The sequence below is a fragment of the Aureobasidium subglaciale genome (genome assembly GCF_000721755.1).
Source record: "Aureobasidium subglaciale EXF-2481 unplaced genomic scaffold scaffold_21, whole genome shotgun sequence".
NCBI lineage: Eukaryota > Fungi > Ascomycota > Dothideomycetes > Dothideales > Saccotheciaceae > Aureobasidium > Aureobasidium subglaciale.
In genome coordinates this window covers 218,381-245,937 of record NW_013566974.1, presented here as the reverse complement: position 1 = coordinate 245,937, position 27,557 = coordinate 218,381, and the positions used below count along the sequence as shown (strand labels likewise).

The following is a 27,557-nucleotide window of genomic DNA, read 5'->3' as shown; positions in this document are numbered from 1 at the left end:
CGACTGATCTCTGGACTGATCTGTACTATAAAGGCAGTTGTCCTGCCATGATGATCATAGCACCAAACTATCCGCAGCGATCATCACTATAGCCTACATCATCACAACTCGTTTTACAACGACATCATTGCTTCTTTGAACATGGCCGAGAAGAAAACACTCGAAGTGGCAGACCTTCATCTTGAGGAGAGTCATGAAGCTACCAAAGATAGTGCACTCCGTGCAGACGACGAGCTCGAACATCAGCTCACTGTTACTTACATGCTCAAGCACCACAAGACTCTGATCTGGTGGACATTCTATTGGGCTATGTGTGCCGTTGGCTGGTAAGTGACTGTCCCCTACTCCATCGTGTTACTTGGGACAGTATAACTGACTGTCCTTAGGGGCTTTGATGCTCAAGTCAACGGAGCCATGATCTCTGTACCAGCATTCAGACGGGACTTTGGATATCTCTTCGAAGGCGAAGCCGTCCTACCTGCCACCTGGCAAACTGCATTCAGCGTTATCACAACACCCGGTCAACTTCTCGGTGGATTCCTTTGCAGCTATCTTGCTGATTCATTCGGTCGCAAGACATCTTTGTTGGCTGGCATCATCCTTTGTGCGGGCGGCATCATTGGACAACTCTTCGCAGCTACCCGAATCGCCTTCCTCTGCTCTAAGCTTGTTCTTGGTTTTGGACTTGGTTTCTATCTGACCATTGGACCTCTCTGTACGTCCGAGGTCGCGCCTGTCGTTCTTCGTGGTATTGCTACCGCTGGTGTCAACCTCGGCATTGCTGTTGGTCAGCTTCTCTCAAACGCTGCTGTGGCGGGCTTCGGAGAAAGAGACGATCATTGGGCATATCGTGGTCCTTTCGCTCTTCAGCTGCTCTTCGCCGTCTTCCTACTTGTTCTTCTTCCGTTTGCTCCTGAGAGCCCCTGGTGGTTGATCAAGAAGGGCAAGCATGAGCAAGCAAAGAAGGCGCTCCAAAAGCTCTATGGTCAGGAAGCAGACATCGACAACAAGCTTACTGCATTGCGGTGCACTGTTGCGAATGAGACAAGAGACGGAGAAGTTAACTTCCTTGACTGCTTCAAGGGTACGAACAGAATCAGATCCTTCATCTCGATGGGCGTCTTTGCCTGCCAACACCTCGTTGGTATTATCTTCGTCCTCGGCTATTCCACCTACTTCTTCCAGCTTGCTGGCCTTGATGATAGCAACTCGTTCAGTCTTGGCGTCGGTGTCACTGCTTGTGGCGTCACTGGCAATTTTGTCAGCTGGTTCGTCATCAACAATGTTGGGCGTCGCAAGCTCTTTGTCGGAGGCATGATTGCACTCACTACTATGCTCCTCCTGATTGGTATCATGGATGTCATCCCCACAGGTGGTGCCAAATGGGCTCAAGCTGCCATCACTGTCATCTGGGCTTTCGTCTACTTCATGACCATCGGTGCCATGGCCTTTGCCATTCTTGGCGAAACCTCGAACACCTCTCTCCGCGCTCATACTGCTGCACTCGCCACGGCCACTCAAGCTATCTTTGGCCTTGCTATGAATTTCGCCATTCCCTATATGGTCAACCCTGATGAAGGTAATCTCAAGGGTAAGGTCGGCTTTATCTTTGGTGGTCTGGGAGCACTCGCTACTGTTTGGGCTTGGTTCTTCGTCCCTGAGCTGAAGGGGCGCACCTTCGATGAGATTGATCGCATGTTCACCGATCGCGTGCCTCCACGTAAGATGGGATCCCACGTACTGTCGTGAGCTCGCGGCTTGGAAGGTGTAAAACCGTAGTGTGTTTGTGTGGAATGTTTGTACATACGGAAGCTGTATCTTTGCTGGATGATGTCCGGAATATAAGAATATGGATACATAAATGTATATTGCTCATGATGGAGAAGTGTCGCATGTGATGTGCTATCGTCTCGGACCGACCTTGATGGCTTACGTAAGATACATGGCCTCAACCTCTATCTGCCGGCGCGGGGAATAGCAATCTTAATCATGTGATGATAGTGTTCTGACCCGCCAGGGCGCGTGCTATCGTTGAGCCAAACTGCCCTCGAGAATCAATCTATGCCTCTGTCAGTCGTCACGCGAGTTCTGCGTTCGCACAACGTACGTATATCTCAAGAGACCACCTCACACCAGCAAATGGAGTTCTGTCTCGGAGGGTGTGCGAAAGCTCAAGTTCTCAGGCAAGGCTTTGGACATTACCCTCAGCTTCTCTGACCGTGCTGGACTTCCACGAAAGGCATCTCGCGTCGACCTGTTTCTTCGTGCCTCTGTGGACTTTTCCAAACAGACGAGGATTGACTACGACTTTCTACCACAAAGCAGATTTTCGTTGACAGAACGAAGTCTGGAGACTCGAGCCTCGATGTCACATTCGTTAGTGTTTACTACGCAACTCTCTCTGCTAATGCTGGCGGAAAGGTTGCCATGCGCATACTTCTGGACTGGTCATCGGTGGAAGTGTTCAGAGGTGTCGGAGAGACGACCTTGACGGCACAGATCTTTCCGCCAGAGAATGCTCTCGATGCTCTACAGTTCTCCGAAGGCAGCAAGACAGAGGATTGCAAGAGCAGGGAAGATCTCCGTGGGAGGAGGATGCAGACGTGTATACAGGCACAGAAGGTCACGGCAGAAGAGTTATTGTATTGAGCAAAGTGTTTGTTCATTCGAGCTCGGGTACCTCCCGCCGCGTTTCCATCTCCTTCGTGTTCATCCTTCGATCTAGTTGCAGCTAATGGTGATCATGCAGTGAAAATTCTTGTCCTTGGCCATGATGCGAGTTGAACACCGCTGATACAATTATGGGTGAGCAGTCCAGCTCATGATGATACAGATACGGGTGTGCGGCCCAGCTTTGATCAGCCACCGCAACCACGCACCCATAGATTTCGAAATTGATGCCGCTGTCCGACCTCTGTCAGGGGTTCTCGTGTTGGGGAACATGGGTGAGTAGCCCAGCTGCAGCCGAGACTAACAGCCAGACAACAAACCCATGATCCAAGACGAAGGTCGGGGACCAGGTCTGTGAGTAGAGTCAGCGCGCTGTTCACTACCGTGCTTGCAACGAGGATGAGGTGACGGAAGGGAGAGGTAGACTGACCTGTGCGCTCAAAGGCGCTTCTCGCCCCACGATCCGCTGCGAGGCAAGATCTCAGGGGAAGCAGTAGGACTGCGGGCGACAACAGAGTAAGGACCATTGTGGTAAGCGAGTTTTGCGTTTCCGGTGCCGACCTTCTGCTTCTTGGGGAAGGCAGAGGTAATCTTCTTCTTAGGGTCTGCGAAACAGGCTTGATCAGTATGGGTTGGAGTGGAGAGCGCGCAGGATCATCTTACACATGACAATGGTACAGATCTTTTCGATGAGACAGGTCGCCTTAGCCTTCAGCTTGAGAACATTGTTCGACATGATGATTGCATAATGGATGTTTGAGTTATTGTGTAGCAGAGATGATGGTTGGATGAAAGATGGTTGCGGTATTGACGAGTTGGTGTTTGAAGTTTGAATGCGTGTTGACGAAAACAAGGAGAGGAAGGGCAACTCATCACAAGCTTGCTCGAGTATTCTGTTCAGACACTAGCCTGATTCAGCCGTAGCAACGACGAGGCCATTGTTTTTCAATTCTCCGTGCGAGAACAAACGCGTCAAACTGTGCTCGTTTCTATCGTTGCCGTGAGCTGTCAGCGCTCTTGATGTTATTGCTGCTTGCATTCTACTGTTACATCGACAACGACCGCTTATTCCCTCTCAAGCATTGACGACCAGGAATCATGGCTTTGCTCGTCGGTACAAGGCACTCTCGACGAGTTTGCGTTCTCAAGAAGGTATATTCCCAGATCCCTGTCAGCATATCACCAAGTCAAATGATCTGACTATCTGCAGAGTTTTTGGCGCCCCAGTGCTCAGACATCGCCCAAGTCCTTACCACTCGAGATCTCGATGAAGATTGCAAAGATCCTAGACGAGAAGTCCATCGCCCAATACCGCCTAGTATCAAGAACCCTCCACAAGTCCGCCGAGGAAGAATTCGCCATCACACGATTCGCTACACTACACGAGCTCCCTCAATACCTCCACATCCTCACGAAGCGCAGCAACAACACCAACGCACTTATCCACATACACCTCGAAAGCCACGAACAACTCTTCCAGATCAGGCCCTCCCTTCACGACATCCCAGGCACCCATACGATCGCTTGCGTTGAACGCGTTGATGACAGCGCTCTCGATGGCGGTGACCAGATCTTGCATCTTCACGCAGTCGGGCAGGGCGCTGTATTCAACGGAAAGCTTTATGGCGTCGACGAGGTGGTCGTTGACCTTGTTCTTGATGGCTTGCTCGCGGCGGTGGTTGTTGGCATCGATCTCAGCGATCGAGAGGGAGGGCGGCAGGAGGTTTTGCTGCGCACCAGAGGTGGTGGTGGGAGGGGGGTTGTTCATGATGAAGCTTTGCGCTGAGAGGGTGTGTCAGGAGTCGTTCCGGGTGAGTAGAGGCTAACTTACGAGGTTGGTATAGATGATTGATTGTGGATGAGCGTGCGTATGGCGAAGATGCTAGGCGAAATTGATTGTGAATTTGATCAGAGGCGCTGCGACGTAGGACCTTTGGAGGAGGCGATGTGCTGGTCCAAAGTGGATGTCGCGAAGCTGCGAGATCTCGTTGGGAGTTAAGTCGAACGAACAGTTCTACTTACTTTGCATCACATATGTGAACGTTAGCATTGACTCTCGGGATGACTCGCTTTCTGACATAATATTCGAGAAAGCAGCACGATGAGATCTATACATGTCACATAGTGAGAAAAATTGGAAAGCAGAAAATCTCAAATGACTAGGAGAGATGTTCGACAGCTATTCATGCCAGCGGTATACTACTCCATAACTACTCCAGTACCAGGTACAAGTACAGTACGTGACACCTCTACTGGTACAATAGTGCCGTCGACTAGCATTTACTTTTTGCTACCGAGAAGGTGTTTCCTCCAGCGGTCGACGACGACCGAGAACTTCACAGGACGTCCCGCCGCGCATCGAGTTCTGTAGGAAAGGGGTGTCAGTCAATTGGAATGTCTTGTTGGCTTGTAAAGTCACTAACCTGATTGAGGAGCTTGACTAGTTGGATGCTTGAGAGCTGCAAGCTGAGGTTGGAATGCTTGGGTAAGGAAATGTTGTCCATCCACAAGGGTGTGAAGTCGATCAACAGAGTAGCGATAGACTACTACACTGCCCGCTCATGCTCCTTGGCTTGAATTAGGAGTGGCTTGATTGTCTGAACACGAGCGAGCAGTGTAGCAAAGTTGTGGTGGTAGCAAATACTCAAATGAGAACTTTGAGGACTGGATTGGTATAACCAGGAGGCTCGTACTGCTTGACAGAGACGGTGAGGATTTCTATCAATGCTGATCAGAAAGTGAATCGAGGAACAAAGTATAGATGCGAGGTCAGAAGGAAAGAAAGAAGTACTTACACAAGTGTAGGAAGTCTCATTCTGCGCAGAAACGCTAACTGCGATTTCGGCAGACTTGACTGAAAAGTACTCGACACAGAGTAACCGTCGGGCTCGACGTAAGAGAAGATGTGTACGTTGCCAAAAGCTTCAGCCAGGGTGTAGACCTCAGAATGAATGGCCGAGAGGTTGAAGTCTATCGTGCTCATGGACCTGGCCGTCAAAGGCTGAGACTGACTGTGCGCGAGGGTGACGGCGGTCGACAGTAAAGTACTCGTGGTGATCAACAAATCTGAACGAGACGGTTTGGAGAATACTCCCGAACATGATTTTCGAGCTTGAAGCTGCGCGAAGGTCGTCAAAGCGACTATAGAGGCTAAAGGTGTAAGGAGTGTCACTTTCAGCAGTGACGGCATTGTCAATCAGATGTTCAAGGCCAGCCTAAGGGAATGTCAGAGAATAACCAAAGCAAAGCAAGAAGAAAAGAAGCTTACATCCGAGAGGACTTCATTAATGATCTCCTGAGTCCACTCGCCTGGACTAGAGGCCGAAGCCTCGTCTGCGAAGGTGTTAGCGAATGTTCCCAGAGCAGCAAGTCTTACTGGAAAGTGACGGCGTAATAATTTCGGGGTAGACAACACGCAAAGCGTAGAGTGATGATACAGGGGCCTCTCGAGGAAATAGAGAGTGTATTGGGATATGAGGTAGAGATGGGGAAGGGAAAGACATGCGCCTGGGGGAAGTTGCCGACATCTCTCATAACATGGGAATGACGAAGAAGGCTCGAATGGGCGCAACATGTCGTGCAGAAGGATGGTGGAAGAAATGAAAAGCGCACTTGTACGCGATTGATGCCGCGGACCTGTTTGCCGAAGGGTAGAAGGGCAAGAAAGACATGGGGTAGATGAATTGGAAATGGGCAGAGGAGGTGTAGAGAGTGCACGTGCACGTTCCTACCGTCGCGAACAATGCAGTGCGATGGAGGGAGGGTGAACAAGGCATGATTTGGGATAGAATGTGTGCGCGATTAGAGTCGGAGTCATGTCCCAGAGAGTGGGGATAGCCAGAGGAGATGTAGGGAAGTGTACTCGCTCGCGACTTGCGTCGGAGCCATGGCTCATGGAGTGGAGATGAGCATAGTAGCCACAGGGAAGTGCATTTGTACGCGACTACCGTCGCGAACAACATGGTGCGATCGAAAGAGGGTACGGAAGGAAGGAGATCCTGCGAGAATTGTACTGACCCTGCGCTTTGATTTCTGTGTTGGTGGTGGTCAGCAGTTTGGGTAAGTGTGTGCAGGCGCGTGCACTCACGTAGCATTTAATGCAATAAAGTACACTCGCGTAGCATTGAATGCAATAGAATACGTCATAAGACAGGTAGAGATGGTGATTGGAATTGACGAAGGAAGAAGTTTGTAGTGGTATGTACATGAGGAAGTTGAGAAACGCCGGCGCTATGGAAGGTGAGGCTTTCCTAGCCAAAACAAGCCTCACTCAAGCTCTCACAACAAGTTCAATACTGAGCTCTTGGCATCCATGGTCCTTCACTTCACAATACTCTTGAGCAGATGAGACATACAGGATCGCTCCTGTGACCTGGCAAAGCGCTTGCTTGTCTTTGCCAAGCAGGATAAGGAAACAGATTGGACGTTGTTTTGACTAATACTCTATAACAAACAGTAGAACGGCAGCAAGGTCTGTGGGTGCACAACGCAGTAAACATTGATCTTTACTATGTGGTCGAGCATCTCCCATGATTCGACCTTTCACCTTCTGGCTAGATGTACAGTGACAACTACGAACGACAAGCCGTGCATCGGCACTCAGAGAGCCTAGTGTTCGATACTGCTCAAGCCCGAGGCTTTTATATTGAACCGACCGAGGAGGGTAGTAAAGATTTTCTGGAGTGGTACGCCCCAAGTCGACTCAATACCTTCAGATGAGTAGCGTCTTGTGACAACCACAAGTGAGACCCCCCTCCCACCACGATAGAATTCTAGTGTCTTGTCCATTTGAGAGTGATAATCAAGAGGGATCAACCAGTGTGGGCAATGAGGGCAGCAAGCTTCTTGACTAGAACCTCTCAAGCGGCTCTGGGCTCGACCAGACCATTGCTACCGGGAAGAGCCTTACCATCTCATAGATCTCATTGCTATGATGATCGAAAATACACAGACTCCGACATGGCCATCTAATCGAGATCAGATGGACTTCTGTGTACAGACGGCTGAGAAAAACGTGAGGCGAGAAGCAAAGACTGACCTGCAATGATCAAAAGATTTCGGCATCTGCACACTTGCGGGCGTGGGCGAGAAGTCGTGCTTTGATGATACACATGGTCTTGCGGATGATGACAGCACGCTCCATGTTCTCGACGAGCTGCTTGTCCATCTTCTCGATCAGAGTCCAGGCGTGCTCAAGGTTCTGCTGGAAATCAATGGTGCGTCCATCGATGGATTGGCGTGGTTTAGTGGTCGAGAAGTCCGTCGACAGCCTGGTGGTGCGCCCATCGATGGATTGGCGCGGCTTAATGGCCGAGGAGTTCGTTGACAGCCTGAGGGTGCTGAAGACTGAGGTAAGATCTTTACGTCTTGCATACCCCTCGATAGACATTGACAAACCTATTTGACGGAGACGAAGTCTTGATCGTGGTCACGGGCTGTTGATTGTTGCGAAGAGAGGGCTTGTATTGGCGTGGACTGACGATCGAGGACTTTTGTGCCATCGCGGGAAGGCTGGGTACTGCTTAGATCTTGGTGACCTCTGCGCTGTTCCAAAGACTTCAACCTACCGTTTGGATGGGGAGGGTTTCTTAATCATCATGAAATTGTCTTGCTTGTTTGTTGAGAAGATTGGGCTTGGTGTGTGAGAAAGGAAAACAACTACGTGTTGCACCACATGCGGTCAAAGCTTGTCGTTGCAACCCCAATCCTGTCGCTTCTCTTTGGATAAGACAGGACAAGTTGTAAATGATGCGTCTGAAAGATAGATACATGAATGGACAGCAAGGATGAGGAGGACATGGGGAAGGCTTAGGTTGACCACACATTTTCTATCGAAACGTTACTTGCTTTCAGGATACATTCTGCGATGCGAAACATTGCTTCTGTCGATCGCTCGATCGAATTCGGCTCAATGTAGGAGGAGACGATCGATGAACCACTCCTTCTACCTTACTAAGCGCGGCCCGTTGTCACAGACAATCTTGTGTCTTAGGATGCGGTTCTTCGCAATATCATAGTGCCAATGCAGTCATTAACTCCCATCCAGTGTCAAGGCAGAGATACACCAGCACTAAATGCCCTCGAAGTTGGTCCACCGCTCATGACAGACTGTGCCCAGATTTTGACATGATATGTCGGAGACCAGAGCTCGAGACAAGCGCTGCTAGAATCGGAATAGTACTTTCTATCTATCTCTGCAGCTGTGTTCTGTGCTATTCACTCCTCTTGGGATCCTTCATGACCGACCGATGCTCGCAGATCATCAAGGTTCTATCTGGTCGAGAAGGTGCTCCAGGACAAGGCTATGAAGATGTTAGAAGCGTTTTCAGGTCAGGAGTCACATAGAGGGCGGAGATGTGAAAGACTGATCTCAGAAAAAGCTCTCAAGTCCAAATTTACTTCGTTTTATGACGTTACGATTCTCGATGATTCTACCTTCAGTCGTGTTCGAGGGTTGGAGATTTCATCGTGAATTCCATTCGTCAAGCTGACGCTCCGTGATCGTTCCTTCCACAACAAACCAAACTTCACTTTTGCGCGCAACCATAACAACAACAACAGCATACTTTCGCAAACATTCATCCAGATCGCCTAGTATGGCAGGCCACCTTCCTAGAGGCGCCACAGCCAAGCCCGCCAAAATCGCTCCCATTGCGAGCCTTCCACCCGTTTCCGCCATTCCAAGAAGATCGGTTGGCTGCGCGGCATGCAGACAGAGACGCATTGCATGTGATGGCAAACGTCCAAAGTGCAAGAATTGCGCAGACTATGGCGCAGACTGTGTGGGTTGGCCGCTTGCCGCTGTGAATGGTCCATCTTCCTCGGCTCATGGTTCCAGTAATAACTCTACTCCCTCGACACCAACCGCCTCACGCGTTTCTTCGAGACTCCACAACATCGCTGCCACCAGTCTTGTCGACAAAATCGACAAACTCCCCATGAGCAGAGGCAAGAAGAGACCTGCGCCTCCTGCGATTGATCGTACCGATGCTCTCAAGGTGCCCAAGCTGTCTGATGCCCTTGGTCTCGCACGCAGCAAGACGGTACTTCCGGGAATCGCTAGAGTCGCTTCCAGCGCTGTTCCAAAGGTGGTCGGTCCTGTGACTGGTTCCCTTACTCCTGGACAGGGCCAGGATGGTCCTGCTGCCGACGCCGACGACGACGACGATGCTCGTGTTCTCGCCGCTCGCCAGGAGAGAGAGTGGTCCCCAGGACTCCTTCGTGAGTTCCGCAAGTTGGAAATGGAGACTTGGAAATGGGCACTTCCCAGCCCCACTCCTTCGACCGTATCCGGGCGCGAGAGAAAAGCCGAGGCAGAGAGAGAATCATCAGCTCCTTTTAGAGTCGTCAAGAATAATGTCACTGCGCCATCCGACACCGACATTCCTGCCACGAAGAAGACGCCAGACGACTACAGAGCGATCGCTCCTGCTCCTGCCACAGTGGTTGACGTCGCTCCTGCCAGAGTGGTTGACGTCGCTCCAGCCAGAGTGGTTGACGTCGCTCCAGCCAGAGTGGTTGACGTTGCTCCTGCCAAAGTGGGTGACATCGCTCCTGCCAGAGTGATTGGCATCGCCCCTGCCGTTGCTGCTCCCGCCACATCGTTCAATGGAGCCAGGATCAAAGTTCCTGAGGGTGCCTTGTCCAAGTTCAATCGCACAGAACCAACCAAAACACTGGCCAAACCTTCCAACCTCGATGAAATGGATCCTTCGAAGACAAAGAGCGTCAAGACATCAGTTCCTAGCACCCTCAGCGAGAAGCAAAAGAAGCAAGTCTCATCCTTACGCGCTGCGAAACGAGCCATCACTCCACCACCACCTAACAACTTGCTTCGACTCCATCACGGCCTCGACAAACCCAAGGTCTCCGCTCCCGCTATGTCAAAGCCTGTTAAACCGACATTCGGCCTCAGTAAGATCGTAAGCACGTCCAGCTCACCCATCGCTGGTCCAGTGATCCCCCGGATCTTCGTGGGCCCGCCTATCCCTGCACATCCCATCAAAACCTTCACCCCCCACCTCACCGCGATCCCTGAAGTGAAGAATTACTACAACTTCACGACTGCAGAGATGACGGCTTATCGTTCAGCCGACACCGCCAGCATCCACGCCGAACAGCTGGCCAGAGACCGCGAAAGAGACGAAGCCGCTGCCATCAAGGCCCGTGAGACCGAAATCCTCAACAACGCCGCCGCTGTGGCAAAGGAAAAGGATTTGGCAGAGAGAAGTCGTGCACTTTTTGATGCCGAGGAGCTTGCAAGTGGCACTGATTGCAGATACGGTACCTGTGAGAAGAGTCTTGTGGATTGTGCTTGCGAGGCTCGTGTTCCTCGTCGTAGACTGGAGTGGACTGGTAAAGGCGCTTGGTAAATGGGCAAGAGGAGTGGTGGACAGGAAAGGTACAAAGACAAAGAGGGCCCGAGACAAAGAAGACGAAAGCGGAAAGACGAGAATGCATGAGACGAGCAAGACGAGATATGAACGACGATTGATGGCTGATGAAAAACACTTGATCAAAGATGATCAATGGACGCTCGACAGAAGAGAGACGACACACACGAGTCAACAGAAAGGACTCTTACATGCTCAGCAACTGTACGCTAGCATGAAATCAGAATTACTCCCCTCTTTAATCCCTTGTACCAGCGCCTTACATCACAATCACCTACATCACCAGTAGATCATACAAAAGGCAACACATAACTATACTTCTAAAGAAAACCCCACAAGTTCTTTAGAAAACCTTCAATCCTCAATCCTCATAAACTCGTCCTCGTCCTCGTCCTCGTCCTCGTCTCCACCATCCACGCCTATCCCACGACAACATAGCCAGTTCCAAAATGACCAAAAGGCAGACTTGATGGTCTCGAAGATGGTACGCTGTGTGTACTCTTGCGCATCTTCGCCATAATCAGGCGCGACGATTATGACTTCCCCCATCTCTTCTTCTTGCACAGGGCTTAGTCTGGGACACTATCGCTCAAATACCATACTCTTCTGTACGTCGTCAACTTCCTTTGCTTTTCCCTTTCCCTTGTCAATCTTTGCGGCTTCAAGGTCTTGAGCAATGCTTTGATCGGCAGCTGCGTCTATGCTTTCTGTTCTCGATGGTGCGGCAGGAGGAGCAGCGGCATCGACTTCGGCGCCTTCGAGTAAATCTCTGCCGCTGACGTCTTCTTCGTCGTCGGACTCTTCGGCGCCGGTGCCGCGGGTAGATGCGCCGCGGTCGATTTCCTTCTGAGCGTCGTCCATGCGACGGCGGACTTCGGCTGCTACGCGCATGCCGTCTGTGACGATATTGTCGAGCATGCCACGAAGACCCTTTCCTGGTGCCATGACGCCTGCGCCAGGGCCGCCGGGGCTGAGAACAGGCAAGTGTACTTTGGCAGGCAAATTGCTGAAAGTTGTGAGGTTGGCTGTGGAGATGGTGCCAGCGGGAAGTGGTGCATCGGCAAGATGGAAGGAGTTGGGGAAGCCAGAGTCGAAGAACGTTTCGAGAGCTTCATCGGCGAGAATGAGCATGCGGAAGGTCGGGAGGGTGATGAAGAGAGGATGGTTGGGATCGAGGGCTTTGTTGGCGCTTGCATTTTTGCTCGGTGTCGTTTGGCCAAAGTTGAAGGGGGCGTTTGTGATAGGTGTAACGGGAGTTTTGGTGATGGAGGGTACCGATGCTGTCTCCTCTGTCTTCGTGGATGGTGTCTTTGAGTTCCCTGGTTTCGAGTCCTCATCATCGAATTTGACTAGATCATCATCAGCATCCTCGTCTTCGTCGTCGTCATCGCCAATGCTGAAGGAGTTGAGATTGTCTGCTGCGGCATCGGCCGAGTCATCCGATTCTTTCTCGGTAATTGCGGCAGTCTCGGCAGATGGCTGTTGTGTTACTGCTGGCGATTGGTCCGGGTCGGCATATTCGAAGCATCTTCTGATGAAAGCTGATATGCTACTCAAGAATTGCTCGTCCTTGTTCACCCTCAACGGCATACCATCGGGTCCGATCTCGGCTTGGGCAGCAAGATTGGTAGAGGATGCAGAGGGTGTGACAGAGCCGGAGATGCCTCGTCTCGACAAGAAGAGCAAAGCTTCTGAGATGCGTAAAATGCCTTCTCGGTCCATTTTGCCATCTTTATCATCGTCGTAGAGATCGAAAAAGTAGCTGATGTTCGACATGATGTCACGAGGACCCTTGATGCGGGCAAACCCAGCGACAACCTTCTGTAGATTGAGCGCCTCTGAGTTGTCAGTGTCCCAAGACTTGAACAGGCGTTGCATGAACTCATGCTCGGCAGGTTCAGGTCCGGAACCCCACGGAGATAGTGATATGGAACGAGCGCGGAAAGTGTTGGCAAAGTAACCACCACCGTTCCTCTCGGACTCCTGCTTGGCAGGCGAGCTGGGTGAGTCGGTGATTGCCCACTTCGCAAGACCGGCCAAAAGCTCTCGGAAAGCATCGTAGTCCATCTCAGTAGGACTAGGGCCCATACCAACTCTGCCCATCTCGACGTTGCTGGGAATGCCACTGACAAGCTCAGAAGCCTTGGTCTTGGCAGCCTTTGCCCTTCGCTCCTGCTCTTGCTGAATCATCTCCGTTCTCTGCTGGCGTTCGTAAAGTATGCCGTAGAATCTGTCGTACAAGAAGCCAAGATCAATGGTACTCAGCTTCTTACTCTCGGGTCCGAGGTTCCTGATTGACGTGCGCTTTGCGAAAGATTCGATGTTGTCGAGAACAGCATCCTTGTGCTTGGCTCTCAGGTCTGAGATGCTTTGTTGTGTGATTCCGGAGAACTCTTTGAAAGCAACGACCATCAGAGCTTGGAAGTTTGTCACGGCTCGCAACTTGGGGTTCTCGGACTTGGGGTGCGCAGACTCGCCGAGACGAGCAAAGTACGACTTAAGTACCGAGATGAATGTGCCATCATCTGTGGCATCCAACAACTCCTCACCATTGACTCTGAGAATGGCCAGACCAATTTGGAACAAGACCTTCGGTCCTTCGAGGAAGAAGACGTCAAGAACTCGGAATGCAAACATGAGGGGCATGGAGTTGATGTATAGTGAGAGGAACCAGGGTAATGACACGACTGATAGTTGGACGTCCGACTTGGCGAGATGTTCAGAAAGTATGGGTAGTGTTCTCTCAACGAGTGACTCGAACACACGCTGATCCAGAAGTGTGCCGTACATAGTTTGTGAGTAGTATCCTGGTAACAGGCGATCGCAAAGAATGGAAAGAAGGTAAAAAGCCTGTGTTTCTGAGAGATAGATCAGGAGGGCGGCTACGACAATGTTCATAGCTTGACAGTAGCCGACTTCCAAGTTAGTCCAACTGTATGCAGTGAGAACTCGACGCAAGCGGCCAATGCCCTCTTCGCTCTGGAAACCAGGATACTCGGGCAGACTACGGTTCAAATCCTTTTCGATCTCGTCAATAGCGAGTGAGTGTTGGCCTTCGTACTTTGTGAGTGTTTCTTGGTACAGCTTCGGTTGTAGCATTCGCAGGTAGAAAGATCCTGATGTGAGTTCCCACACTTCACCTCGCAGACGATTGGGAAGACCAATTCTGACAAGTCGAGGCAGATCCGGCTGTCTGACAAGTGTGGCATTGCGACCATTTTCTACACGATGTCAGTACGAGTTCAGGGCTTGTTGAAAATGGGACCGCATTACCTCGTAGATATTCATACCACAATCTCATCTTGCCCTTGTCTCTGAGTTTCTTGGGGTCGCCAGGATAGCGGAACTGCATACCCAGACCAGCATCTGGAGGTTTCAGCTGTTCCTCTGGGTTCTGATCATCGATCAACTTCTCCGATGGCGAGTCTTTCTCAGTGCGACGCTTGGCCTCGGCGGCAAGCATAAACTCAGAGTAGCACTCTCCCACGACCTTGCGCATACCATCAACTTCGCGCATCCCCTCACGTAGTCCCTTCTTAAGCATGTCGCAAAACTTCTCACACTGTACTCTACTGCCAGCCAGCTGAATCGTGAGCTTGGGTGCTGGCGGAGCTGTCTTGCCAGTGTGTTTTGTGTTCTTCTCATCGGCAGCCGGGTAGCCGTTCCATGTTGTGATGGACAAGGCGAACATGTAGCTCTGACTGTGCAGACGCTCTACTCTACGAACGGCGCATAGAGGCAGAGTGAAGCCATTGCCAGCAGGACCCGCACCATTGGTTTGGCCAGTAAAGGCCGCAGCTAGAGAAGTACTCGCAGTAGGCAGGAAGCTTGAGTTCTGAGTCGAAAAGCACAAGAACTTCTCCGACAAGTGCAAGCGACCGACATAGTGGTTTCCACGCTCTCTGTCCCAATTATTACGCTGCTCATTGCTCTTACGCGGAGTATCGGACGACGACTTTGATGACGAGGGCGTCTTAGGCGGCAAGGTCAACTCAGCCGTGATTTCGTAAAGGGGATTCTGTGAGTCTGGAAGACGGAACTGATGACGGAAAAGGGCGGCCTTTGCTGAGCGATTGTCCGAGGGCGCCAAGTTGTTCAGAGCCGGTTGCAGGTTCTGGTCGACAAAGACCTGGGCCTTTTGCGCAAAGCTGGACAGACTGTTCCACATGATGATGCTGGCGTTTTGTGGTATGCAGGGCGCGTTTACAACTTGGAGCGAAGAGGGTCAGCAGACCAGTCAGAAGCAGACAATTGATGGCCCAGGAGCCTGGTGTAGGAAGCTCAAGTCGGCATGCGAGCTGTGACTTTTGCCTTTTCTTGTGTGATATAAATCTGCGATAGCGATAGGTGTGACTTGTCTTCATTCAACCACGTCGTCATGTTCCAATAAGAAGTACCGACTCTACCTCGCTGTTACGGGCAGCTTCCCCCTCCGGCTCATCCCGCCTCCCTATAGTGGAAAGGGTCCCTGAAACCCTGTTGAAGCCATTCTGCGCCTCCCTTTTTTACTTTAACTCTTATTTGCAAGTAAATATCTATATCTTGGCTCAATCCGGTACACTGTGCTTCTCTACGTCTTACTCATTCTCCTCCTTGTTGTAAAACAATGGGAGAAGACTGGCAGCGAGGGAAGTGCCTATGACGTATGTTAAGCGGCATGAGGCTCGTGCATCAATTGTCCGGGTCACTCCACTCACATCATTCTCCACTATATTTCTGCAATGAGAGGGGCTCCACGATAAGTATATAAGTCGACGATAGGAGATTGTTCCACACCTGAAATAGAAGAGTATGTCGGACATAAATCACGCGACGGTCTTTTCGAGAAGAGTTTTGGCAATCGACTGTCCTTCCGCTTCTTCACGGTTGCCCAATTGTCACAGTAACACATTAGGAAGCCTTCGAACGGTGGATAGTGAATCAAAGTCAAAAGTGATCTGGTCTGTGTCTATATGTATGTATCAATTGAGCAGCCTCCAGAGGCTGAATTATCTATCAAAAGTCTAGCGGGTATATATGTATATGCAAAATGCAGAGCGAGAAAATGTAGGACCAAACTTCAAACAGAAGATGCGAAAAATGAATCAAGCACTCTTTGCCTGCCTGCCTCTCACCCTGGTGAACCAAGTAATGAAATAGATCAGAGCAATGTTCGACACTAATGCAAACACCAAGAAGATGCCCCAGTCACGCCATCTCTGGTCGTAGTGAAAATCCATGGTAGCAGCATACTCGCTTCCTGTGGAGTATGGACAGTAACCACAATCAGAAGTAGCGTCAGGGTTGACAAGGTATCCAGTGCTACGGGAGAGGTACTCAGCAGCATATGTCGCACAGGTCTGACCAGTAGGAGGATCAAAGCGAGCAAGATCATTCGCCGAGCAATCGACAGGAACAGGCTTGAGAAGGTTACTAGTGCTGCCACCGAAGAACCAGCGGAAAGGATCGAGCCAGTACAGCCAATTACGGTAAAAGTCGTTGAGCGAAGCATGAGGAATGAGTGTGCCGCTGAAGACCATGAGAATGTTCCAGAACAGAGCAGATGCAAGACCACAGGTTTGCATGTTGGAGAAGATGGTGGCGAGAAGGAAGTTCCAGGTCATGGCGAAGATGCCGCAGGTGATGAACTGAAGGTACTCGTAACCGGCAATGGCGCTCTCGTTTGTGTAGCCGACGGTCCAGTACATGCAGAAGTAAATCAAAGTGAAGCCGACGAGCATATAGGGCATCTCAACTGACAACATGGCAGTGGTGAGAGCTTTCCATGAATAGATGCCGTTTCTCTCGCGAGCTTCGAAGATGGCCCACTTGCTGAACCACATTGACTGGAGGTCGGGCGCGACAGCAGGAATGATCTGAACAATGATGAGAAGGTTGAGAACATTGTTCTGCAAGCCTTGAATGTCCGTCTTGACCATGAAGTAAGTGAATGAGATGAAGAGCTCACACCACAAGAATTTGAAGAAGCGACTAAAGTTGTAGCTACCATCGCGCCACACGGAGATCCAATGGCGCCTAGTGACTGCCTTGATTTGAGGCCATATGGGCATGGCAAATTGACCAGAGCCGGTCTCTAACGAGCCACCAGCTAACGTAGACTTCTCGTTGATAGTACGAATAGTCTCCTCGACGCGTGCTATCTCGGGAGAGTTCAACCAGTTGTCATGCCAAGCAGCAGAGTTGTCTGCGCCAGAGACAGTCGAGATAATGAATTCGGCAGGGTTCTCAGATTCGTTCATGTGAGCACCGTAACGATCGAAGTAATCAACAACCTTCTTTGAGTTTTCGCCAGTAGCACCGAAATAGATGGTTCTCCCGCCAGGGGCAAGTAGCAAGACATGGTCGAACATCTCGAACAAGACACCAGACGGCTGATGGATGGTGCAGATGATAGGAATGCCTTCTCTGGCGATCTTTTGCAGGAAGTAGACAACGGAGTATGCGGCTTGAGAGTCGAGACCACTGGTAGGCTCGTCCAAGAAGAGTAGGTATGGAGGTTTGGCAGCGAGTTCCACAGCGATGGTGACACGCTTGCGCTCCTCGACACCAAGTCCACCCTCACCTGGGGTACCAATCAAGGCATCGGCGATGGGACCAAGTTCGAGAAGCTTGATAATATACTCGCAGTACTCCATCTTCTCAGCGTAAGGCACATCAGCTGACTGACGGAGCTCGGCAGAGAATTGAAGGGCCTCTCTGACGGTTGAGAATGGTTCGTGGACATCTTGCTGCATTGCGAAACCACAGGATCTTCCAAAAGTAGCGTCAAGAGGTTGACCGTTGAGTCTCATGGTCCCTTCAACACGACCTTCACTTTTACGCTGGCTGATGGTATCAAGGAGAGTGGTTTTACCGGCTCCAGAAGCACCCATCAGGGCTGTGAGTTGACCGGGACGAGCATAGGCGCTGATGTTTTGCAGAAGCTGCTTCTCAGCGCCAGCAACAGGGACATAGTAGTTGACATTCTCGAAGGTGAAGGAGGCGCCATCTGCGTCTGCCTTGGCATATTCGCTGCCATTCTCACCAACGCGGGTAGCTGAGGAAGCAGATGAGACAGGATTCAGAGTCAGGGTATGAATAGTGCGGCTGGGCTGCTTCTCCAGATCCTGTTCACCAAGAGTCATAGCACTCGAGTTGGCGGTTGTAGGCAGAGTATTGGTTTTAGCACCGCGCTTGAAGACATGACCACTCGCACCACCCGGCTCGCGAGCGGTGAAAGCCAAGCCAACGGCAGCGACGATGGTATAAATGGCCCACATGGCGATTATGATACCAAAATTCCTCCAAAGGTGCTCTCGACTCATGTCGTAAGTGATTGAGAGATAAGTTGAACCAGAAACATCCGGGCTGCCTTTGACTGAGCCAGGCAAGGTGCAGCCCTGGTAAGCCAAGTTGTTGTACTCAGGTCCGCTGGGAACCATCTGCTGATCAGTGCAGCTCAGGGTGATGTCGTAAAACTCATTTCCCATCAGTGCTTCCAGAGCCCAAGGCGAAGGTGAGATGCGGCGAATCCAGCTACCCCAGGCGTGCAGAGTCGGCCATGGAGGAGCGAATCCAGAATAAGTCAGACATGGAGATATCGCAGCTCCAGCCATCAACAAAGCAAGATTGAGATTCGGTGCCAATGCACCGATCATGCGGAAAAGAGCACTGGTAGCGCCATAGTGCACCCAGACGATGAGAGAGAAGATGAAGAATTGAGATGCCGTCTTACCCAGACCGAGCATGAAGTAGTAGCAACACGAGAACATCAGAGCTTGGAAAAGGGATATAGGCAAGTCTGCAATGGTCTGAGAAAGCACATATGCCGAAGGGTGAGAAAGACCAAGTTTTCTTTGCTTGACCACGATTGACCGAGAGAGGACTGTCGCAGGGGTTTCAGCAAGAGCGTTGAGGAAGAAGTAGATCAGGGAGAAGAAGATGGCACCACCGCGCTCGTAAGAGCCAGTGGCAGTCTTGGGAGCCATGTAGAAAGCGGAACCAGTGATGACAGCATTGATGGCGTTCAACATGAGAAGAGTGTACAATGTCTTGCGGTCTCCCCAAGTAAGTTGGTAGTGTCGCTTGATACCAGTGACAATCTGCTGTGGAAGAGAGTGTGGCTCGGCAGCTGTCTTAGAGACACCAGATGATCGAACACGCTGGACCTCAGCCTTGAAATCATTGACGTAAGATGGGTTAGAGGCGTGCTCGGATCTGTAAGCTACAATTTCGTCTTGCAGTTCGCGGTAGAATCTGCTCTCCCTGAAAGCTTGCGCAAACTCGTCGGGCGTTGAAGGCACTGGACCGATGTGATCTTGTCGGACTGTTCTCTCGGTCTCTGAAGTAACGGATGTCAGGAAGTCGGGCGTGGTTTGTCTAGGCTCGCAGATGTATCCAAGGTCGATGAAGTACTGGCGAGCATTACCTGCTCGTCCAGAAAAGATCATTCTTCCCTTGTAAAGAACGAGTACGCGGTCGAAACATTCCTGGTAGATGGATTCGGCAGTCTGGTACATAGTGACGATGTTGGCCATACCTGTTTGACGCGACATATCTCTGAGCAGGCGACAGAATGCCAGAGCCGAAGAAGAGTCCAAGCCTCGAGACGGGTTGTCGAAACATGCCACTGCTGGGTTGGTCGTCAAGACCTCAGCGAGAGAGACACGCTTGCGCTCGCCACCAGACACACCTCTTACGAATGAATTACCGACGATCGTTTGGACAGTGTGTGGGATGCCGAAGTTATCGAGAAGCTTGGATCGCATATTATTCTTAAATTCGGCCTTTGTCGATTCGTCCTTTGCTGGCTTACGCAAGTCCAAGGCATAGTCGATCGTCTGACCAACCTCGAGCTTCGGGAAGTGGTTATCCTCCTCATTGTTGTAGATGATCTCAGACTTGTAAAGCTTTCTAGCTTCGGCAGATGAGATAGTAGAGTAGTTAACTTGGCCTTCCACGCCGACGAAAGGCTCGATATCACTAGCAATAGCGCGTAATGTGGTCGAACATCCAGCTCCAGGTGTTCCGAGTACGAGCAACGTCTCTCCAGGATTAACGACACCAGAGACATCTTGAATCAGGTTACGAATGTTCTTTTTGCGGTTGCCAGCGAAGAGTTTTACAGCCTGGTAGGGAAATGTGATGATGTTTTCCAGGACTTGGGCAAAATCTGTCACTGTGTTCTCCTCGGCTGCTGCTCCAGTTACTGTAATGTTTTCAAAGACAACACCAAGTCGGCGACCGTCGGGTCTGTAGATCGGGAGATCGTTGTTCTGGTCGACATTAGTATATGGGCTCGGGATGGTGTGTGGGTACAGAATGTCAGTCACGTACCACTTTCTCAGCCATTGCAAAAAGCCCGAGCGTATGCTCCTAGAAGTGGCTTGTAGAATAGCAAAGTGGTGAAACCAAGGATGTGGTCTCCCATCTCTGCAGGGGCATCCATGAATTATATTGTAGACGGCAAATAGCCGCTTACTAGATGTTTCCGCACAATTATCAAGCACAGGTTCCACTATCCGTTGAAAACGACGACGTCTGAGATAGATGCCGAATCGAAGTCGAAGCCTGCTTCAACACAATTGGCCACAAGGCCGAGCGACCTCGGGAAAGTCCAAGCTTCTTCCAACTCGTCGGATCGGTTAGCCAATCAGATCGACTCGGCCAGCAGAGTCATATCCGAAGGCAATTCCGCGATAATTCTTCCATGATGTCGCCGGGAGATGTTGACATGTCCCTGACAAATTTGCCATGTGTTGGGCTAGCCTTTGCGCGTCCGTGTCATCGAAGCTGTTTTGTTGCTTCCATGGAAGACTTGCCGAGTGACTTTGGTGGCACCAGATTCGGAAGACTCGAGATCTGGGACAGACAATCACCGAGATGGCTTCTTTGCCTACCATTCTCTCAAGCTTGCTGAAGATAAAGACAGCTTACGATTGGACTAGGGACATGTAAAATATCGATGTTCTCGTTGACACTCTTTCCGAGTCCAGTCCCTTTTGAGACCATTTACTATCCTATTAACACGAGCTACCAGTGTCGAGTTCGTTCGAGCAGATGTGTGATCAGAGTGGTGAAGTTGTTGGCGTTGTGATCTAGGGAAGGATGTTCTAATGTCATCCTCGCCGCGATGTTGTGGAACAGAGACGGCAGCAGTGACAAGGAGTGATGGACCAAGTTATTCATCACACCCGCACATCTTCGCTTCCCCCTTCGACTCAACCTTCATGTAAAGTCCTGCAAGGGGGAAGAAGAAAAAGGCAGCTGCACTGTGAAGCCCGCGCAAACATTCAGATGTGAAAGTCAAGAGTCGGAGAATTGGTCTCTGCCAATACAGCAAAGGTGTCCGCAGACAGCGACACAACAACAAGGCGAATCTCTCGCTGGGACATGGATCTTTGCCGTGACAACATCATCTTCCAACAATCTACATCATCTGCCCAGGCAAGAGTGATGAAGAATGTGGGCGAGGAACAGCGTCGATACTTGTACGCCATGGCGCTGCAAAAGGCGGGGAGGCTGAAACGGCAAGTTCCTTCGCGGTTTCCGTCTGGCATTCGAGCTACATCATCCGTCCAGACCAGCACACGACAAAACATGTCATCAATACAGCAGAATCCACTCAAGAGACCAAGGACTGCAGGCACGGTCAAGCGCACACATCATCTCACGCACATCCAACAACTACCGGCGGCGACAGAGCCCGCGGCGCAAGATGAGGCTTTCATCCAGGCGCAGCTGTTGCGCTCCATCTGCACCGCCTTGACCATTGTCGGCTACGACAGTGTCAAGCCTTCCGCTCTGGAGATGTTCCGCGCAGAAGTCGAAGAATGTGAGGACCTGCCGATGAGCATCGAGTCGCGCGCAAGTGGCTGATCCGAGATGATGCAGACATGATGAATTTCCTCACGACAGTCAAGGACTCGATGAGCGCCTCGCGCCGAACGACAGCGACACCACAGGACTTTGTCTTTGCCCTCGCAGAAGCCGGTCTCGACTCACATCACCTGGACCCGCACCTCAAACTGCGCCTACCAGATGACATTGCCAATCCCGCTATACCTCCACCGCCTCCGTCCGAACCTCCTCCACCGAACCTTGCGCCCATGCTTGGACAAGACTTGGCTACACCGGCGACACAACAATATGGCTACATCCCATCACACTTCCCACCGCTACCGAGTCAACACGCCTGGCAGAGCACCGCTCTCTTCACGCAACGAGAACAAGATCCACGACGAATCCGCGAGCGCGCAACCGACGAGGGTGTGCAAGCTGAACACGCTCTGCGAAAACTCACTGCCGCGAACAAGGCTCGTCTACGCCAGGCACCTGTTGACAAGGCCAAGGACCAGCTATGGCAAGACACTATCTCAGACCTGCTGGACGATGAGGATGATCTTGCGCCAACACAAGACGCAGATGGCGACATCAAATTGGATGGGTGCATGGAGCACGGCAGTGGAAATAGGGCTGTCAGCACGGCTAATTTGATACGTGAAGGTGGTGGTTTGATGGTCAATCACGACCGCAACCATTGGCGCAGAGGAAGAGGTACTGTGCATATCTGATTCTGGGAAACATCATATCTTTTAGCGTGGCGTTTTGTCTTCTTTCACGGTCGTTGGGGACTGCTTCTGGGTCAGGGCATGGATCGAACTTGAGCAAAAACAAAAAGGCAGTCACGAGATACCCACAAATTCGATAGCACAACTGCTATGCATGAAACAATTCTTCTCCTCAAGTCTCGGACACGGAAGTGTGCGTATTGTGCCTTCCTCTGTATACATTACATATTCGCACGGTAGCTCCTCCTATCCTCACATGCAGATGTATGGTTACTCGTTCCTCCTCGGAATGTATACGCGATAGCTCCTTCTCTCCTGGAAGTGTGTTGGGGTAGCTCCTTCTTTCCTAGCCATGAATGAGAAGAAAAGAAAAAGGAAAAATAAAAGAACAAAACTCCAAGTAACACTTTGCCCGCCAAACTCCATGCGTCAGTTCCATCATCCACAGCCATCACACACTCCCTCAAACATCAGTCTCCCAAGCAGTAGTCTCAACAGTAAGACCATCTTTACACCTGCATCCTCAAAAGTCAGCCTTTGCCCTCTCCCCATCACTACCAGTCATCGAAGCTTTCCCCACATCCACCTCCCACGAAACAGCTTCCTCTACTGAAAACTCACCTTCTAAAAACCCTCTGGATAGGTTCACACGTCACAATACCCATCTTGTGCTTCTTATGCGCCTTGACCTGGCATTCGAATTGCATAATCTCCATCAAAGCGCAGTCCTTAAGAGGTTGTGATTTGTCTGGTTTGCGGAGTTTGCCGGTGGGCAGTTTCTTGACGTGGGTTTCTAGGTCGGCTGGGTGGAAGGGGTGGACTGTTGGTGCCATTGTTTGCGCTGATAGGTAGAGCAATAGAGACTGTGTGTGAAGAGTGGGATTTGGATCAGGAGTGGAAAAGGCAAGTGGTGAGGGAAGGACAAGATGTCGGCTGAAGATCTGGGGACGAGGGAGCTGGGGCAGGTGAGGACGCAGAGGTTGGATGAGGTGAGTTTTGGGTGCATCTTCCTGACTTGTTTTATTTTCCTGCAGTTTCTCACCTCGGTCTTTCTCTGCGAGTAAGACGATTTCGTGAACCAGAAAAAGAAAAGAAACACGCACTCACCATCACCACAACCCAAAAACATATATTCCTCCCTCTCTATACCACTAAACTGTCATATCTTCTCATCTAACACTTCTCTTCTAAGCTTCTGAATACTCTACGACTCTTGCACTCTCCATCTGCAAATTCGAAACTCGGCATCCCTGCTCTGGACAAACTACTCACAGCACACACGCCACGCTTCGATCCTACGAATTTGTCTTCCACACCAGCGCCTCCAATCATCGAAATCACAAGTCCTGGTCCCAAATCTGGAAAGACCGAACTTTTATACTGGATCATTGCAAACCTGGTGCTGGGAAGCGGGAGCCGAGATGCGGACACGATTGTTGAGGCCACACGGACGGACGAGCAGTCGAAGAGCGATGCCTCAGAACCAGCATGTGATGCTAAAGACAATCACGAGGAGATGTTGGATGATCGTACCATGACAGAGCATGAAGCGACCACGGATCCGAATGCCACTGCAGAAACGCCAGCGAATCTCAGAACAGCTCAATCTGATTATCTCACAAACGACACCAACACCAAAAACCCACCTCTCCAGACCTCTTGCGCAAAAACACCACCAACAGCGATCGCACTCCTGACAACTTTCCCCATCTCCATCCCGCGGCTCTCTCAAATCATCCTCTACAACCTCCTTCTCCAAAGCCCTTCCATCCCTCTCACCAAAGCTCAAAAACACGTCCACGACACTCTCAATCATATCCACATCTACAGCCCCACATCCTTGACATCTGTAATCGCCACCCTCTCCACTTTACCCTCATACTTCCTCTCTCCGTCCAATTTTAGCCATTCCCGTCGACTAGGAGCTATAATCCTCGACTCTGCATCTTCTTTTTACTGGGACGACCGACTCGCTTCTTCTTCTTCTTCCACCACTTCTGCCTCCACAGCAGGAGTAGGCAAATATCCAGCATTAGCTTCCATGCTAAAACGTGTATCCACAACCCTCCAAACCCCAGTACTCTTTACAACAGACCACCTATCTCCCCTCTCCATCACGCCGACCTCCGAGTCTTTGACAAGATCAAGTGGTAGAATGGCATTGAAACCACAATTACCCCACCCCTGGCCAAATCTACCTTGCCTCCATCTCATAATCACTAGGAATCAAGAAATAGCCAGATTTGAAAGGGATGTAGATGCACAAACTGCAATAAAACAGGCAAAAACAAGCGACAAAGCCGTGTTGTTGGCTGCAAAGTTTGAAATTACTGTTAATGGTCATGGAGATGAAGGGTGGATGGCTATGACAAGTGGTAATGAGGGGTTTAGTGTCAAAATTGATGGGAAAGGTGTAGAAATGGTATATAGTCCATAAAAGAAAGTAGAATCCTACGAATAAAACAAATTTGCACCAACACTCAAAAAAGAAACACCTTTTACACATTGCAGATATAGAATAACGCAAAAGACCTGTTCATTCGGCATCACTGTTACCATTCCTTTTGAGAAGAAAAAAAACCAAGGATCTAATCCAAAAGAAAAAAAAGTCAAACACACACACACACACACACACACACACACACACATCAAGAAAAGTATGAAAAAGAGTAAAAGATTTTGTGGTAATGTTTCCATATTCTTCAAAAAGAAAAAGGGGTATAGACCAAAAAGAAAAGCGAAAATAAGAAAGAAAAAAAAAGGAGAAAAAGAAAAGCCTATTTACAACAACAAAAACGTCCAGCGCAATGAGTGTAAAAAATGGCATATGTAAGAAGACTGCGCCAGAGAAGAAGAAGAAGAAGAAGCGAAGTAAAGAGAATTCCGCGATGGCCGTTGGAGGGGGGGCATGAAGAAGAGTTAAGCGAGGTAAGAAAGATGCAACTGAACATCCAACATGAGAGAAACATCCGTGTCGTTAAAGAAGAAGGAAAAAGAGAAACCCCTCCAGCCATTTCCATGCCAGGAGTTTGCAAAGTCAAGTTCGTGTACATCTAAGCCTCATGCTCATCCCCAAAAGGACTCTGTCCCCTCGGAACTTGCTGATACTGTTGCCTACTCAACCTCTTATTCGCAGGTAAACTGCCCCTCGCGCTAGCAGTTTCCTCAATAACAGCACTCAAACCCCCAGGCGTACGTTTCGGAGTCGTCTGCTGTTGCTGTTGCTGAGGTGAAGAGATCGAGGCAGAGTCTGCGAATGGCGAGGCGTCGATTTCTGTATCTGGTGTTGTGGTGGTGGAAGATGCTAATGGAGATGACACATTGGGTCGTGCTTGGGGGTCGGGAGAGACAGGGAAGCGGCCTTTGGGTTTTGTCTTTGAGCCAAGGGTGAGTAGGACGGGTTTGCCGTAGCTTGCTGAGCTGAGGGTTTGTTGTGAAGAGTCTGAGTTGGAGGAGCCTGGCCTGATGGCATCACTGCTTGCAGGCATGACGATGTTTAGTTTTCTGCCGCTCGCACTGCGGTTGAGCGGGTTGCTAATCTCATCGGCAGGAGTGTTTTGTGGTGGTGTGGAGGTGGGTGTTCCGCTGTTTCCACTCTTTACACTGACGACATTTGCTTTTCCGCGAAGGACGGTTTGTGCGGGCATGGGGTTTACGACGGCGTCGTCGCGGTATGTGGCTATGCTACTACGAGCGAGAGAGGGAGTGATACTGGGGCGGCCGAAGAAAGTACTACGGTTGTCAAGGGAAGATGTGTCCGAGTAGGTCGAGTCGCGGAGGTCGCCGGGACGGAAGAACAAAGCATCGCCATTCGAAGATGAAGCGCTGAGAGGAGGTCCATGGGCGGCAGGAATCGGAGGAACAGGAGGGACATGCTCTTCTCCGCCATTTCTGTTCATAACACCGGGAATGTAGGCGATGGGAATAAAGTTGGAAGCTCGGCTGAGGATGCTGTTGGCGACCGAGTGCACGGTATGCACGGATGCGCGTTCCGACCTCTGCATGTTGAAGTTGGACTTGCGGTTCTCGGCTTGGTCCTCCTCTTCCCATTCTTCCTCCAGCTTGATACGGCGCGGTCGAATCACGTACCAGTAGAAGGCGAAGACGAGTACACCGACGAAGAAGATACCTCCAATCACTCCTCCAGCGATTGCAGCGACGTTGGGTCCAGAGTGGTGTGGTGAGCCATCGTTGGAGGCGACGCAAGTCGTGTATGCGCAAGTGTCGCAAGATTGAGGTACTAACGAGCAGACCTTGCCGCCAGAACACGACGGACAAGAAGGTGTTGTTCCAGGACAGTCGAGACAGGCACGTTTGAACAAGCTGTGCAATGCCTTCTCCACGTGGGGATGCACTGATAGCAAAATGTCAGTATACTGCATAGCCATGTTTAACAGATCCGGAAGAAGATGGGAGGCGCACCGTTCGAAAAGGTAGATTCCATGACCACGAGGATCGTGTCTTCAAAGCTCTTTGTTTTGTCTTCGGCAACAGTTGGGAGGCGGCGGCGGCGTCGCAATCTCAGAAGAACAACACAGAACGAAACAACAACTGGAAATTCGCTTTGTTTCTCTTGTCCTCTTGTGCGAGCGAACAGTAAATTAATCAAGGAGGCTGGTTGTGCGACAGCGACGGGTGGTTGCAGAGGGCGTGGGAGGCTTGCTTGTTGTTATCGCGAAATCGTCCACTTTTCAACGGTCGGCGCGAGAGAGAGGGGAAGGGGGGAGAAAAACAGTATGGACGTCGTAAGAGCTGAAGATGGTCAAGTATGAAAAACGGCCTGCGCTGCTAGAAAGAAGGAAGAACGAGTGACGAGAGAAGAAACAGCGTAGAAACGAGCGACTGCTGTGCGGTAGAGTTTACTCCAATTATTATTTTACGTTTTGCGTTTTTGATAGAAATTGCGTGTCGCCCTTGGAGATCTCTTGTGGTTGCGCAAAAGAAT

At 50.6% G+C, this 27,557-nt stretch overlaps 14 protein-coding genes across 14 annotated transcripts; 4 read left to right on the top strand and 10 right to left on the bottom strand.

Annotated features, from left to right (window-relative positions):
• Positions 1-141: 141 nt before the first annotated feature.
• AUEXF2481DRAFT_32117 (uncharacterized protein) lies at positions 142-1,749 on the top strand (the record flags this gene model as incomplete). The annotated part of the gene is made up of 2 exons (XM_013485502.1): positions 142-326; positions 387-1,749. The coding sequence occupies 2 exons, from the start codon at positions 142-144 to the stop codon at positions 1,747-1,749; spliced, it is 1,548 nt and encodes a 515-aa protein (XP_013340956.1).
• A 1,013-nt stretch (positions 1,750-2,762) lies between these two features.
• AUEXF2481DRAFT_422124 (uncharacterized protein) lies at positions 2,763-3,289 on the bottom strand. Its single transcript, XM_013485612.1, has one exon. The coding sequence runs from the start codon at positions 3,195-3,197 to the stop codon at positions 2,859-2,861; it is 339 nt and encodes a 112-aa protein (XP_013341066.1). The 5' UTR covers positions 3,198-3,289; the 3' UTR covers positions 2,763-2,858.
• A 759-nt stretch (positions 3,290-4,048) lies between these two features.
• AUEXF2481DRAFT_91259 (uncharacterized protein) lies at positions 4,049-4,786 on the bottom strand (the record flags this gene model as incomplete). Its single annotated transcript, XM_013485586.1, has 3 exons — positions 4,049-4,452; positions 4,502-4,654; positions 4,693-4,786. 3 exons carry the CDS (start codon positions 4,784-4,786, stop codon positions 4,049-4,051), a joined length of 651 nt encoding a protein of 216 aa, XP_013341040.1.
• A 47-nt stretch (positions 4,787-4,833) lies between these two features.
• On the bottom strand, positions 4,834-6,250 carry AUEXF2481DRAFT_42971 (uncharacterized protein). Its single transcript, XM_013485532.1, has 4 exons — positions 5,939-6,250; positions 5,466-5,885; positions 5,094-5,388; positions 4,834-5,035 (listed from the first exon to the last, which is right to left on the bottom strand). Exons 2-3 carry the CDS (start codon positions 5,858-5,860, stop codon positions 5,217-5,219), a joined length of 567 nt encoding a protein of 188 aa, XP_013340986.1. The 5' UTR covers positions 5,861-5,885; positions 5,939-6,250; the 3' UTR covers positions 4,834-5,035; positions 5,094-5,216.
• Positions 5,938-7,035, bottom strand: AUEXF2481DRAFT_422081 (uncharacterized protein). The gene is made up of 2 exons (XM_013485611.1): positions 6,758-7,035; positions 5,938-6,702 (listed from the first exon to the last, which is right to left on the bottom strand). Exons 1-2 carry the CDS (start codon positions 6,814-6,816, stop codon positions 6,201-6,203), a joined length of 561 nt encoding a protein of 186 aa, XP_013341065.1. The 5' UTR covers positions 6,817-7,035; the 3' UTR covers positions 5,938-6,200.
• Positions 7,036-8,999: 1,964 nt separating this feature from the next.
• On the top strand, positions 9,000-11,344 carry AUEXF2481DRAFT_422019 (uncharacterized protein). The gene has a single exon (XM_013485610.1). The coding sequence runs from the start codon at positions 9,267-9,269 to the stop codon at positions 11,040-11,042; it is 1,776 nt and encodes a 591-aa protein (XP_013341064.1). The 5' UTR covers positions 9,000-9,266; the 3' UTR covers positions 11,043-11,344.
• AUEXF2481DRAFT_422042 (uncharacterized protein) lies at positions 11,344-15,501 on the bottom strand. The gene is made up of 2 exons (XM_013485609.1): positions 14,337-15,501; positions 11,344-14,284 (listed from the first exon to the last, which is right to left on the bottom strand). Exons 1-2 carry the CDS (start codon positions 15,229-15,231, stop codon positions 11,646-11,648), a joined length of 3,534 nt encoding a protein of 1,177 aa, XP_013341063.1. The 5' UTR covers positions 15,232-15,501; the 3' UTR covers positions 11,344-11,645.
• Positions 15,502-15,988: 487 nt separating this feature from the next.
• On the bottom strand, positions 15,989-20,535 carry AUEXF2481DRAFT_42967 (uncharacterized protein). Its single transcript, XM_013485531.1, has 2 exons — positions 20,379-20,535; positions 15,989-20,317 (listed from the first exon to the last, which is right to left on the bottom strand). The coding sequence occupies exons 1-2, from the start codon at positions 20,391-20,393 to the stop codon at positions 16,148-16,150; spliced, it is 4,185 nt and encodes a 1,394-aa protein (XP_013340985.1). The 5' UTR covers positions 20,394-20,535; the 3' UTR covers positions 15,989-16,147.
• Positions 20,536-21,641: 1,106 nt separating this feature from the next.
• On the top strand, positions 21,642-22,615 carry AUEXF2481DRAFT_7601 (uncharacterized protein; the record flags this gene model as incomplete). Its single annotated transcript, XM_013485474.1, has 2 exons — positions 21,642-21,876; positions 21,936-22,615. The coding sequence occupies 2 exons, from the start codon at positions 21,642-21,644 to the stop codon at positions 22,613-22,615; spliced, it is 915 nt and encodes a 304-aa protein (XP_013340928.1).
• A 109-nt stretch (positions 22,616-22,724) lies between these two features.
• Positions 22,725-23,306, bottom strand: AUEXF2481DRAFT_421835 (uncharacterized protein). The gene is made up of 2 exons (XM_013485608.1): positions 23,254-23,306; positions 22,725-23,109 (listed from the first exon to the last, which is right to left on the bottom strand). Exon 2 carries the CDS (start codon positions 23,062-23,064, stop codon positions 22,834-22,836), a length of 231 nt encoding a protein of 76 aa, XP_013341062.1. The 5' UTR covers positions 23,065-23,109; positions 23,254-23,306; the 3' UTR covers positions 22,725-22,833.
• Positions 23,040-25,091, top strand: AUEXF2481DRAFT_42964 (uncharacterized protein). Its single transcript, XM_013485530.1, has 3 exons — positions 23,040-23,109; positions 23,256-23,601; positions 23,805-25,091. Exons 2-3 carry the CDS (start codon positions 23,539-23,541, stop codon positions 25,047-25,049), a joined length of 1,308 nt encoding a protein of 435 aa, XP_013340984.1. The 5' UTR covers positions 23,040-23,109; positions 23,256-23,538; the 3' UTR covers positions 25,050-25,091.
• On the bottom strand, positions 23,076-23,445 carry AUEXF2481DRAFT_82243 (uncharacterized protein; the record flags this gene model as incomplete). Its single annotated transcript, XM_013485579.1, has 2 exons — positions 23,076-23,127; positions 23,234-23,445. 2 exons carry the CDS (start codon positions 23,443-23,445, stop codon positions 23,076-23,078), a joined length of 264 nt encoding a protein of 87 aa, XP_013341033.1.
• A 7-nt stretch (positions 25,092-25,098) lies between the features above and the next one.
• On the bottom strand, positions 25,099-25,552 carry AUEXF2481DRAFT_421832 (uncharacterized protein). Its single transcript, XM_013485607.1, has one exon. The coding sequence runs from the start codon at positions 25,437-25,439 to the stop codon at positions 25,149-25,151; it is 291 nt and encodes a 96-aa protein (XP_013341061.1). The 5' UTR covers positions 25,440-25,552; the 3' UTR covers positions 25,099-25,148.
• Positions 25,553-25,665: 113 nt separating this feature from the next.
• AUEXF2481DRAFT_32108 (uncharacterized protein) lies at positions 25,666-27,000 on the bottom strand (the record flags this gene model as incomplete). The annotated part of the gene is made up of 1 exon (XM_013485501.1): positions 25,666-27,000. One exon carries the CDS (start codon positions 26,998-27,000, stop codon positions 25,666-25,668), a length of 1,335 nt encoding a protein of 444 aa, XP_013340955.1.
• Between the last annotated feature and the right edge of the window lie 557 nt (positions 27,001-27,557).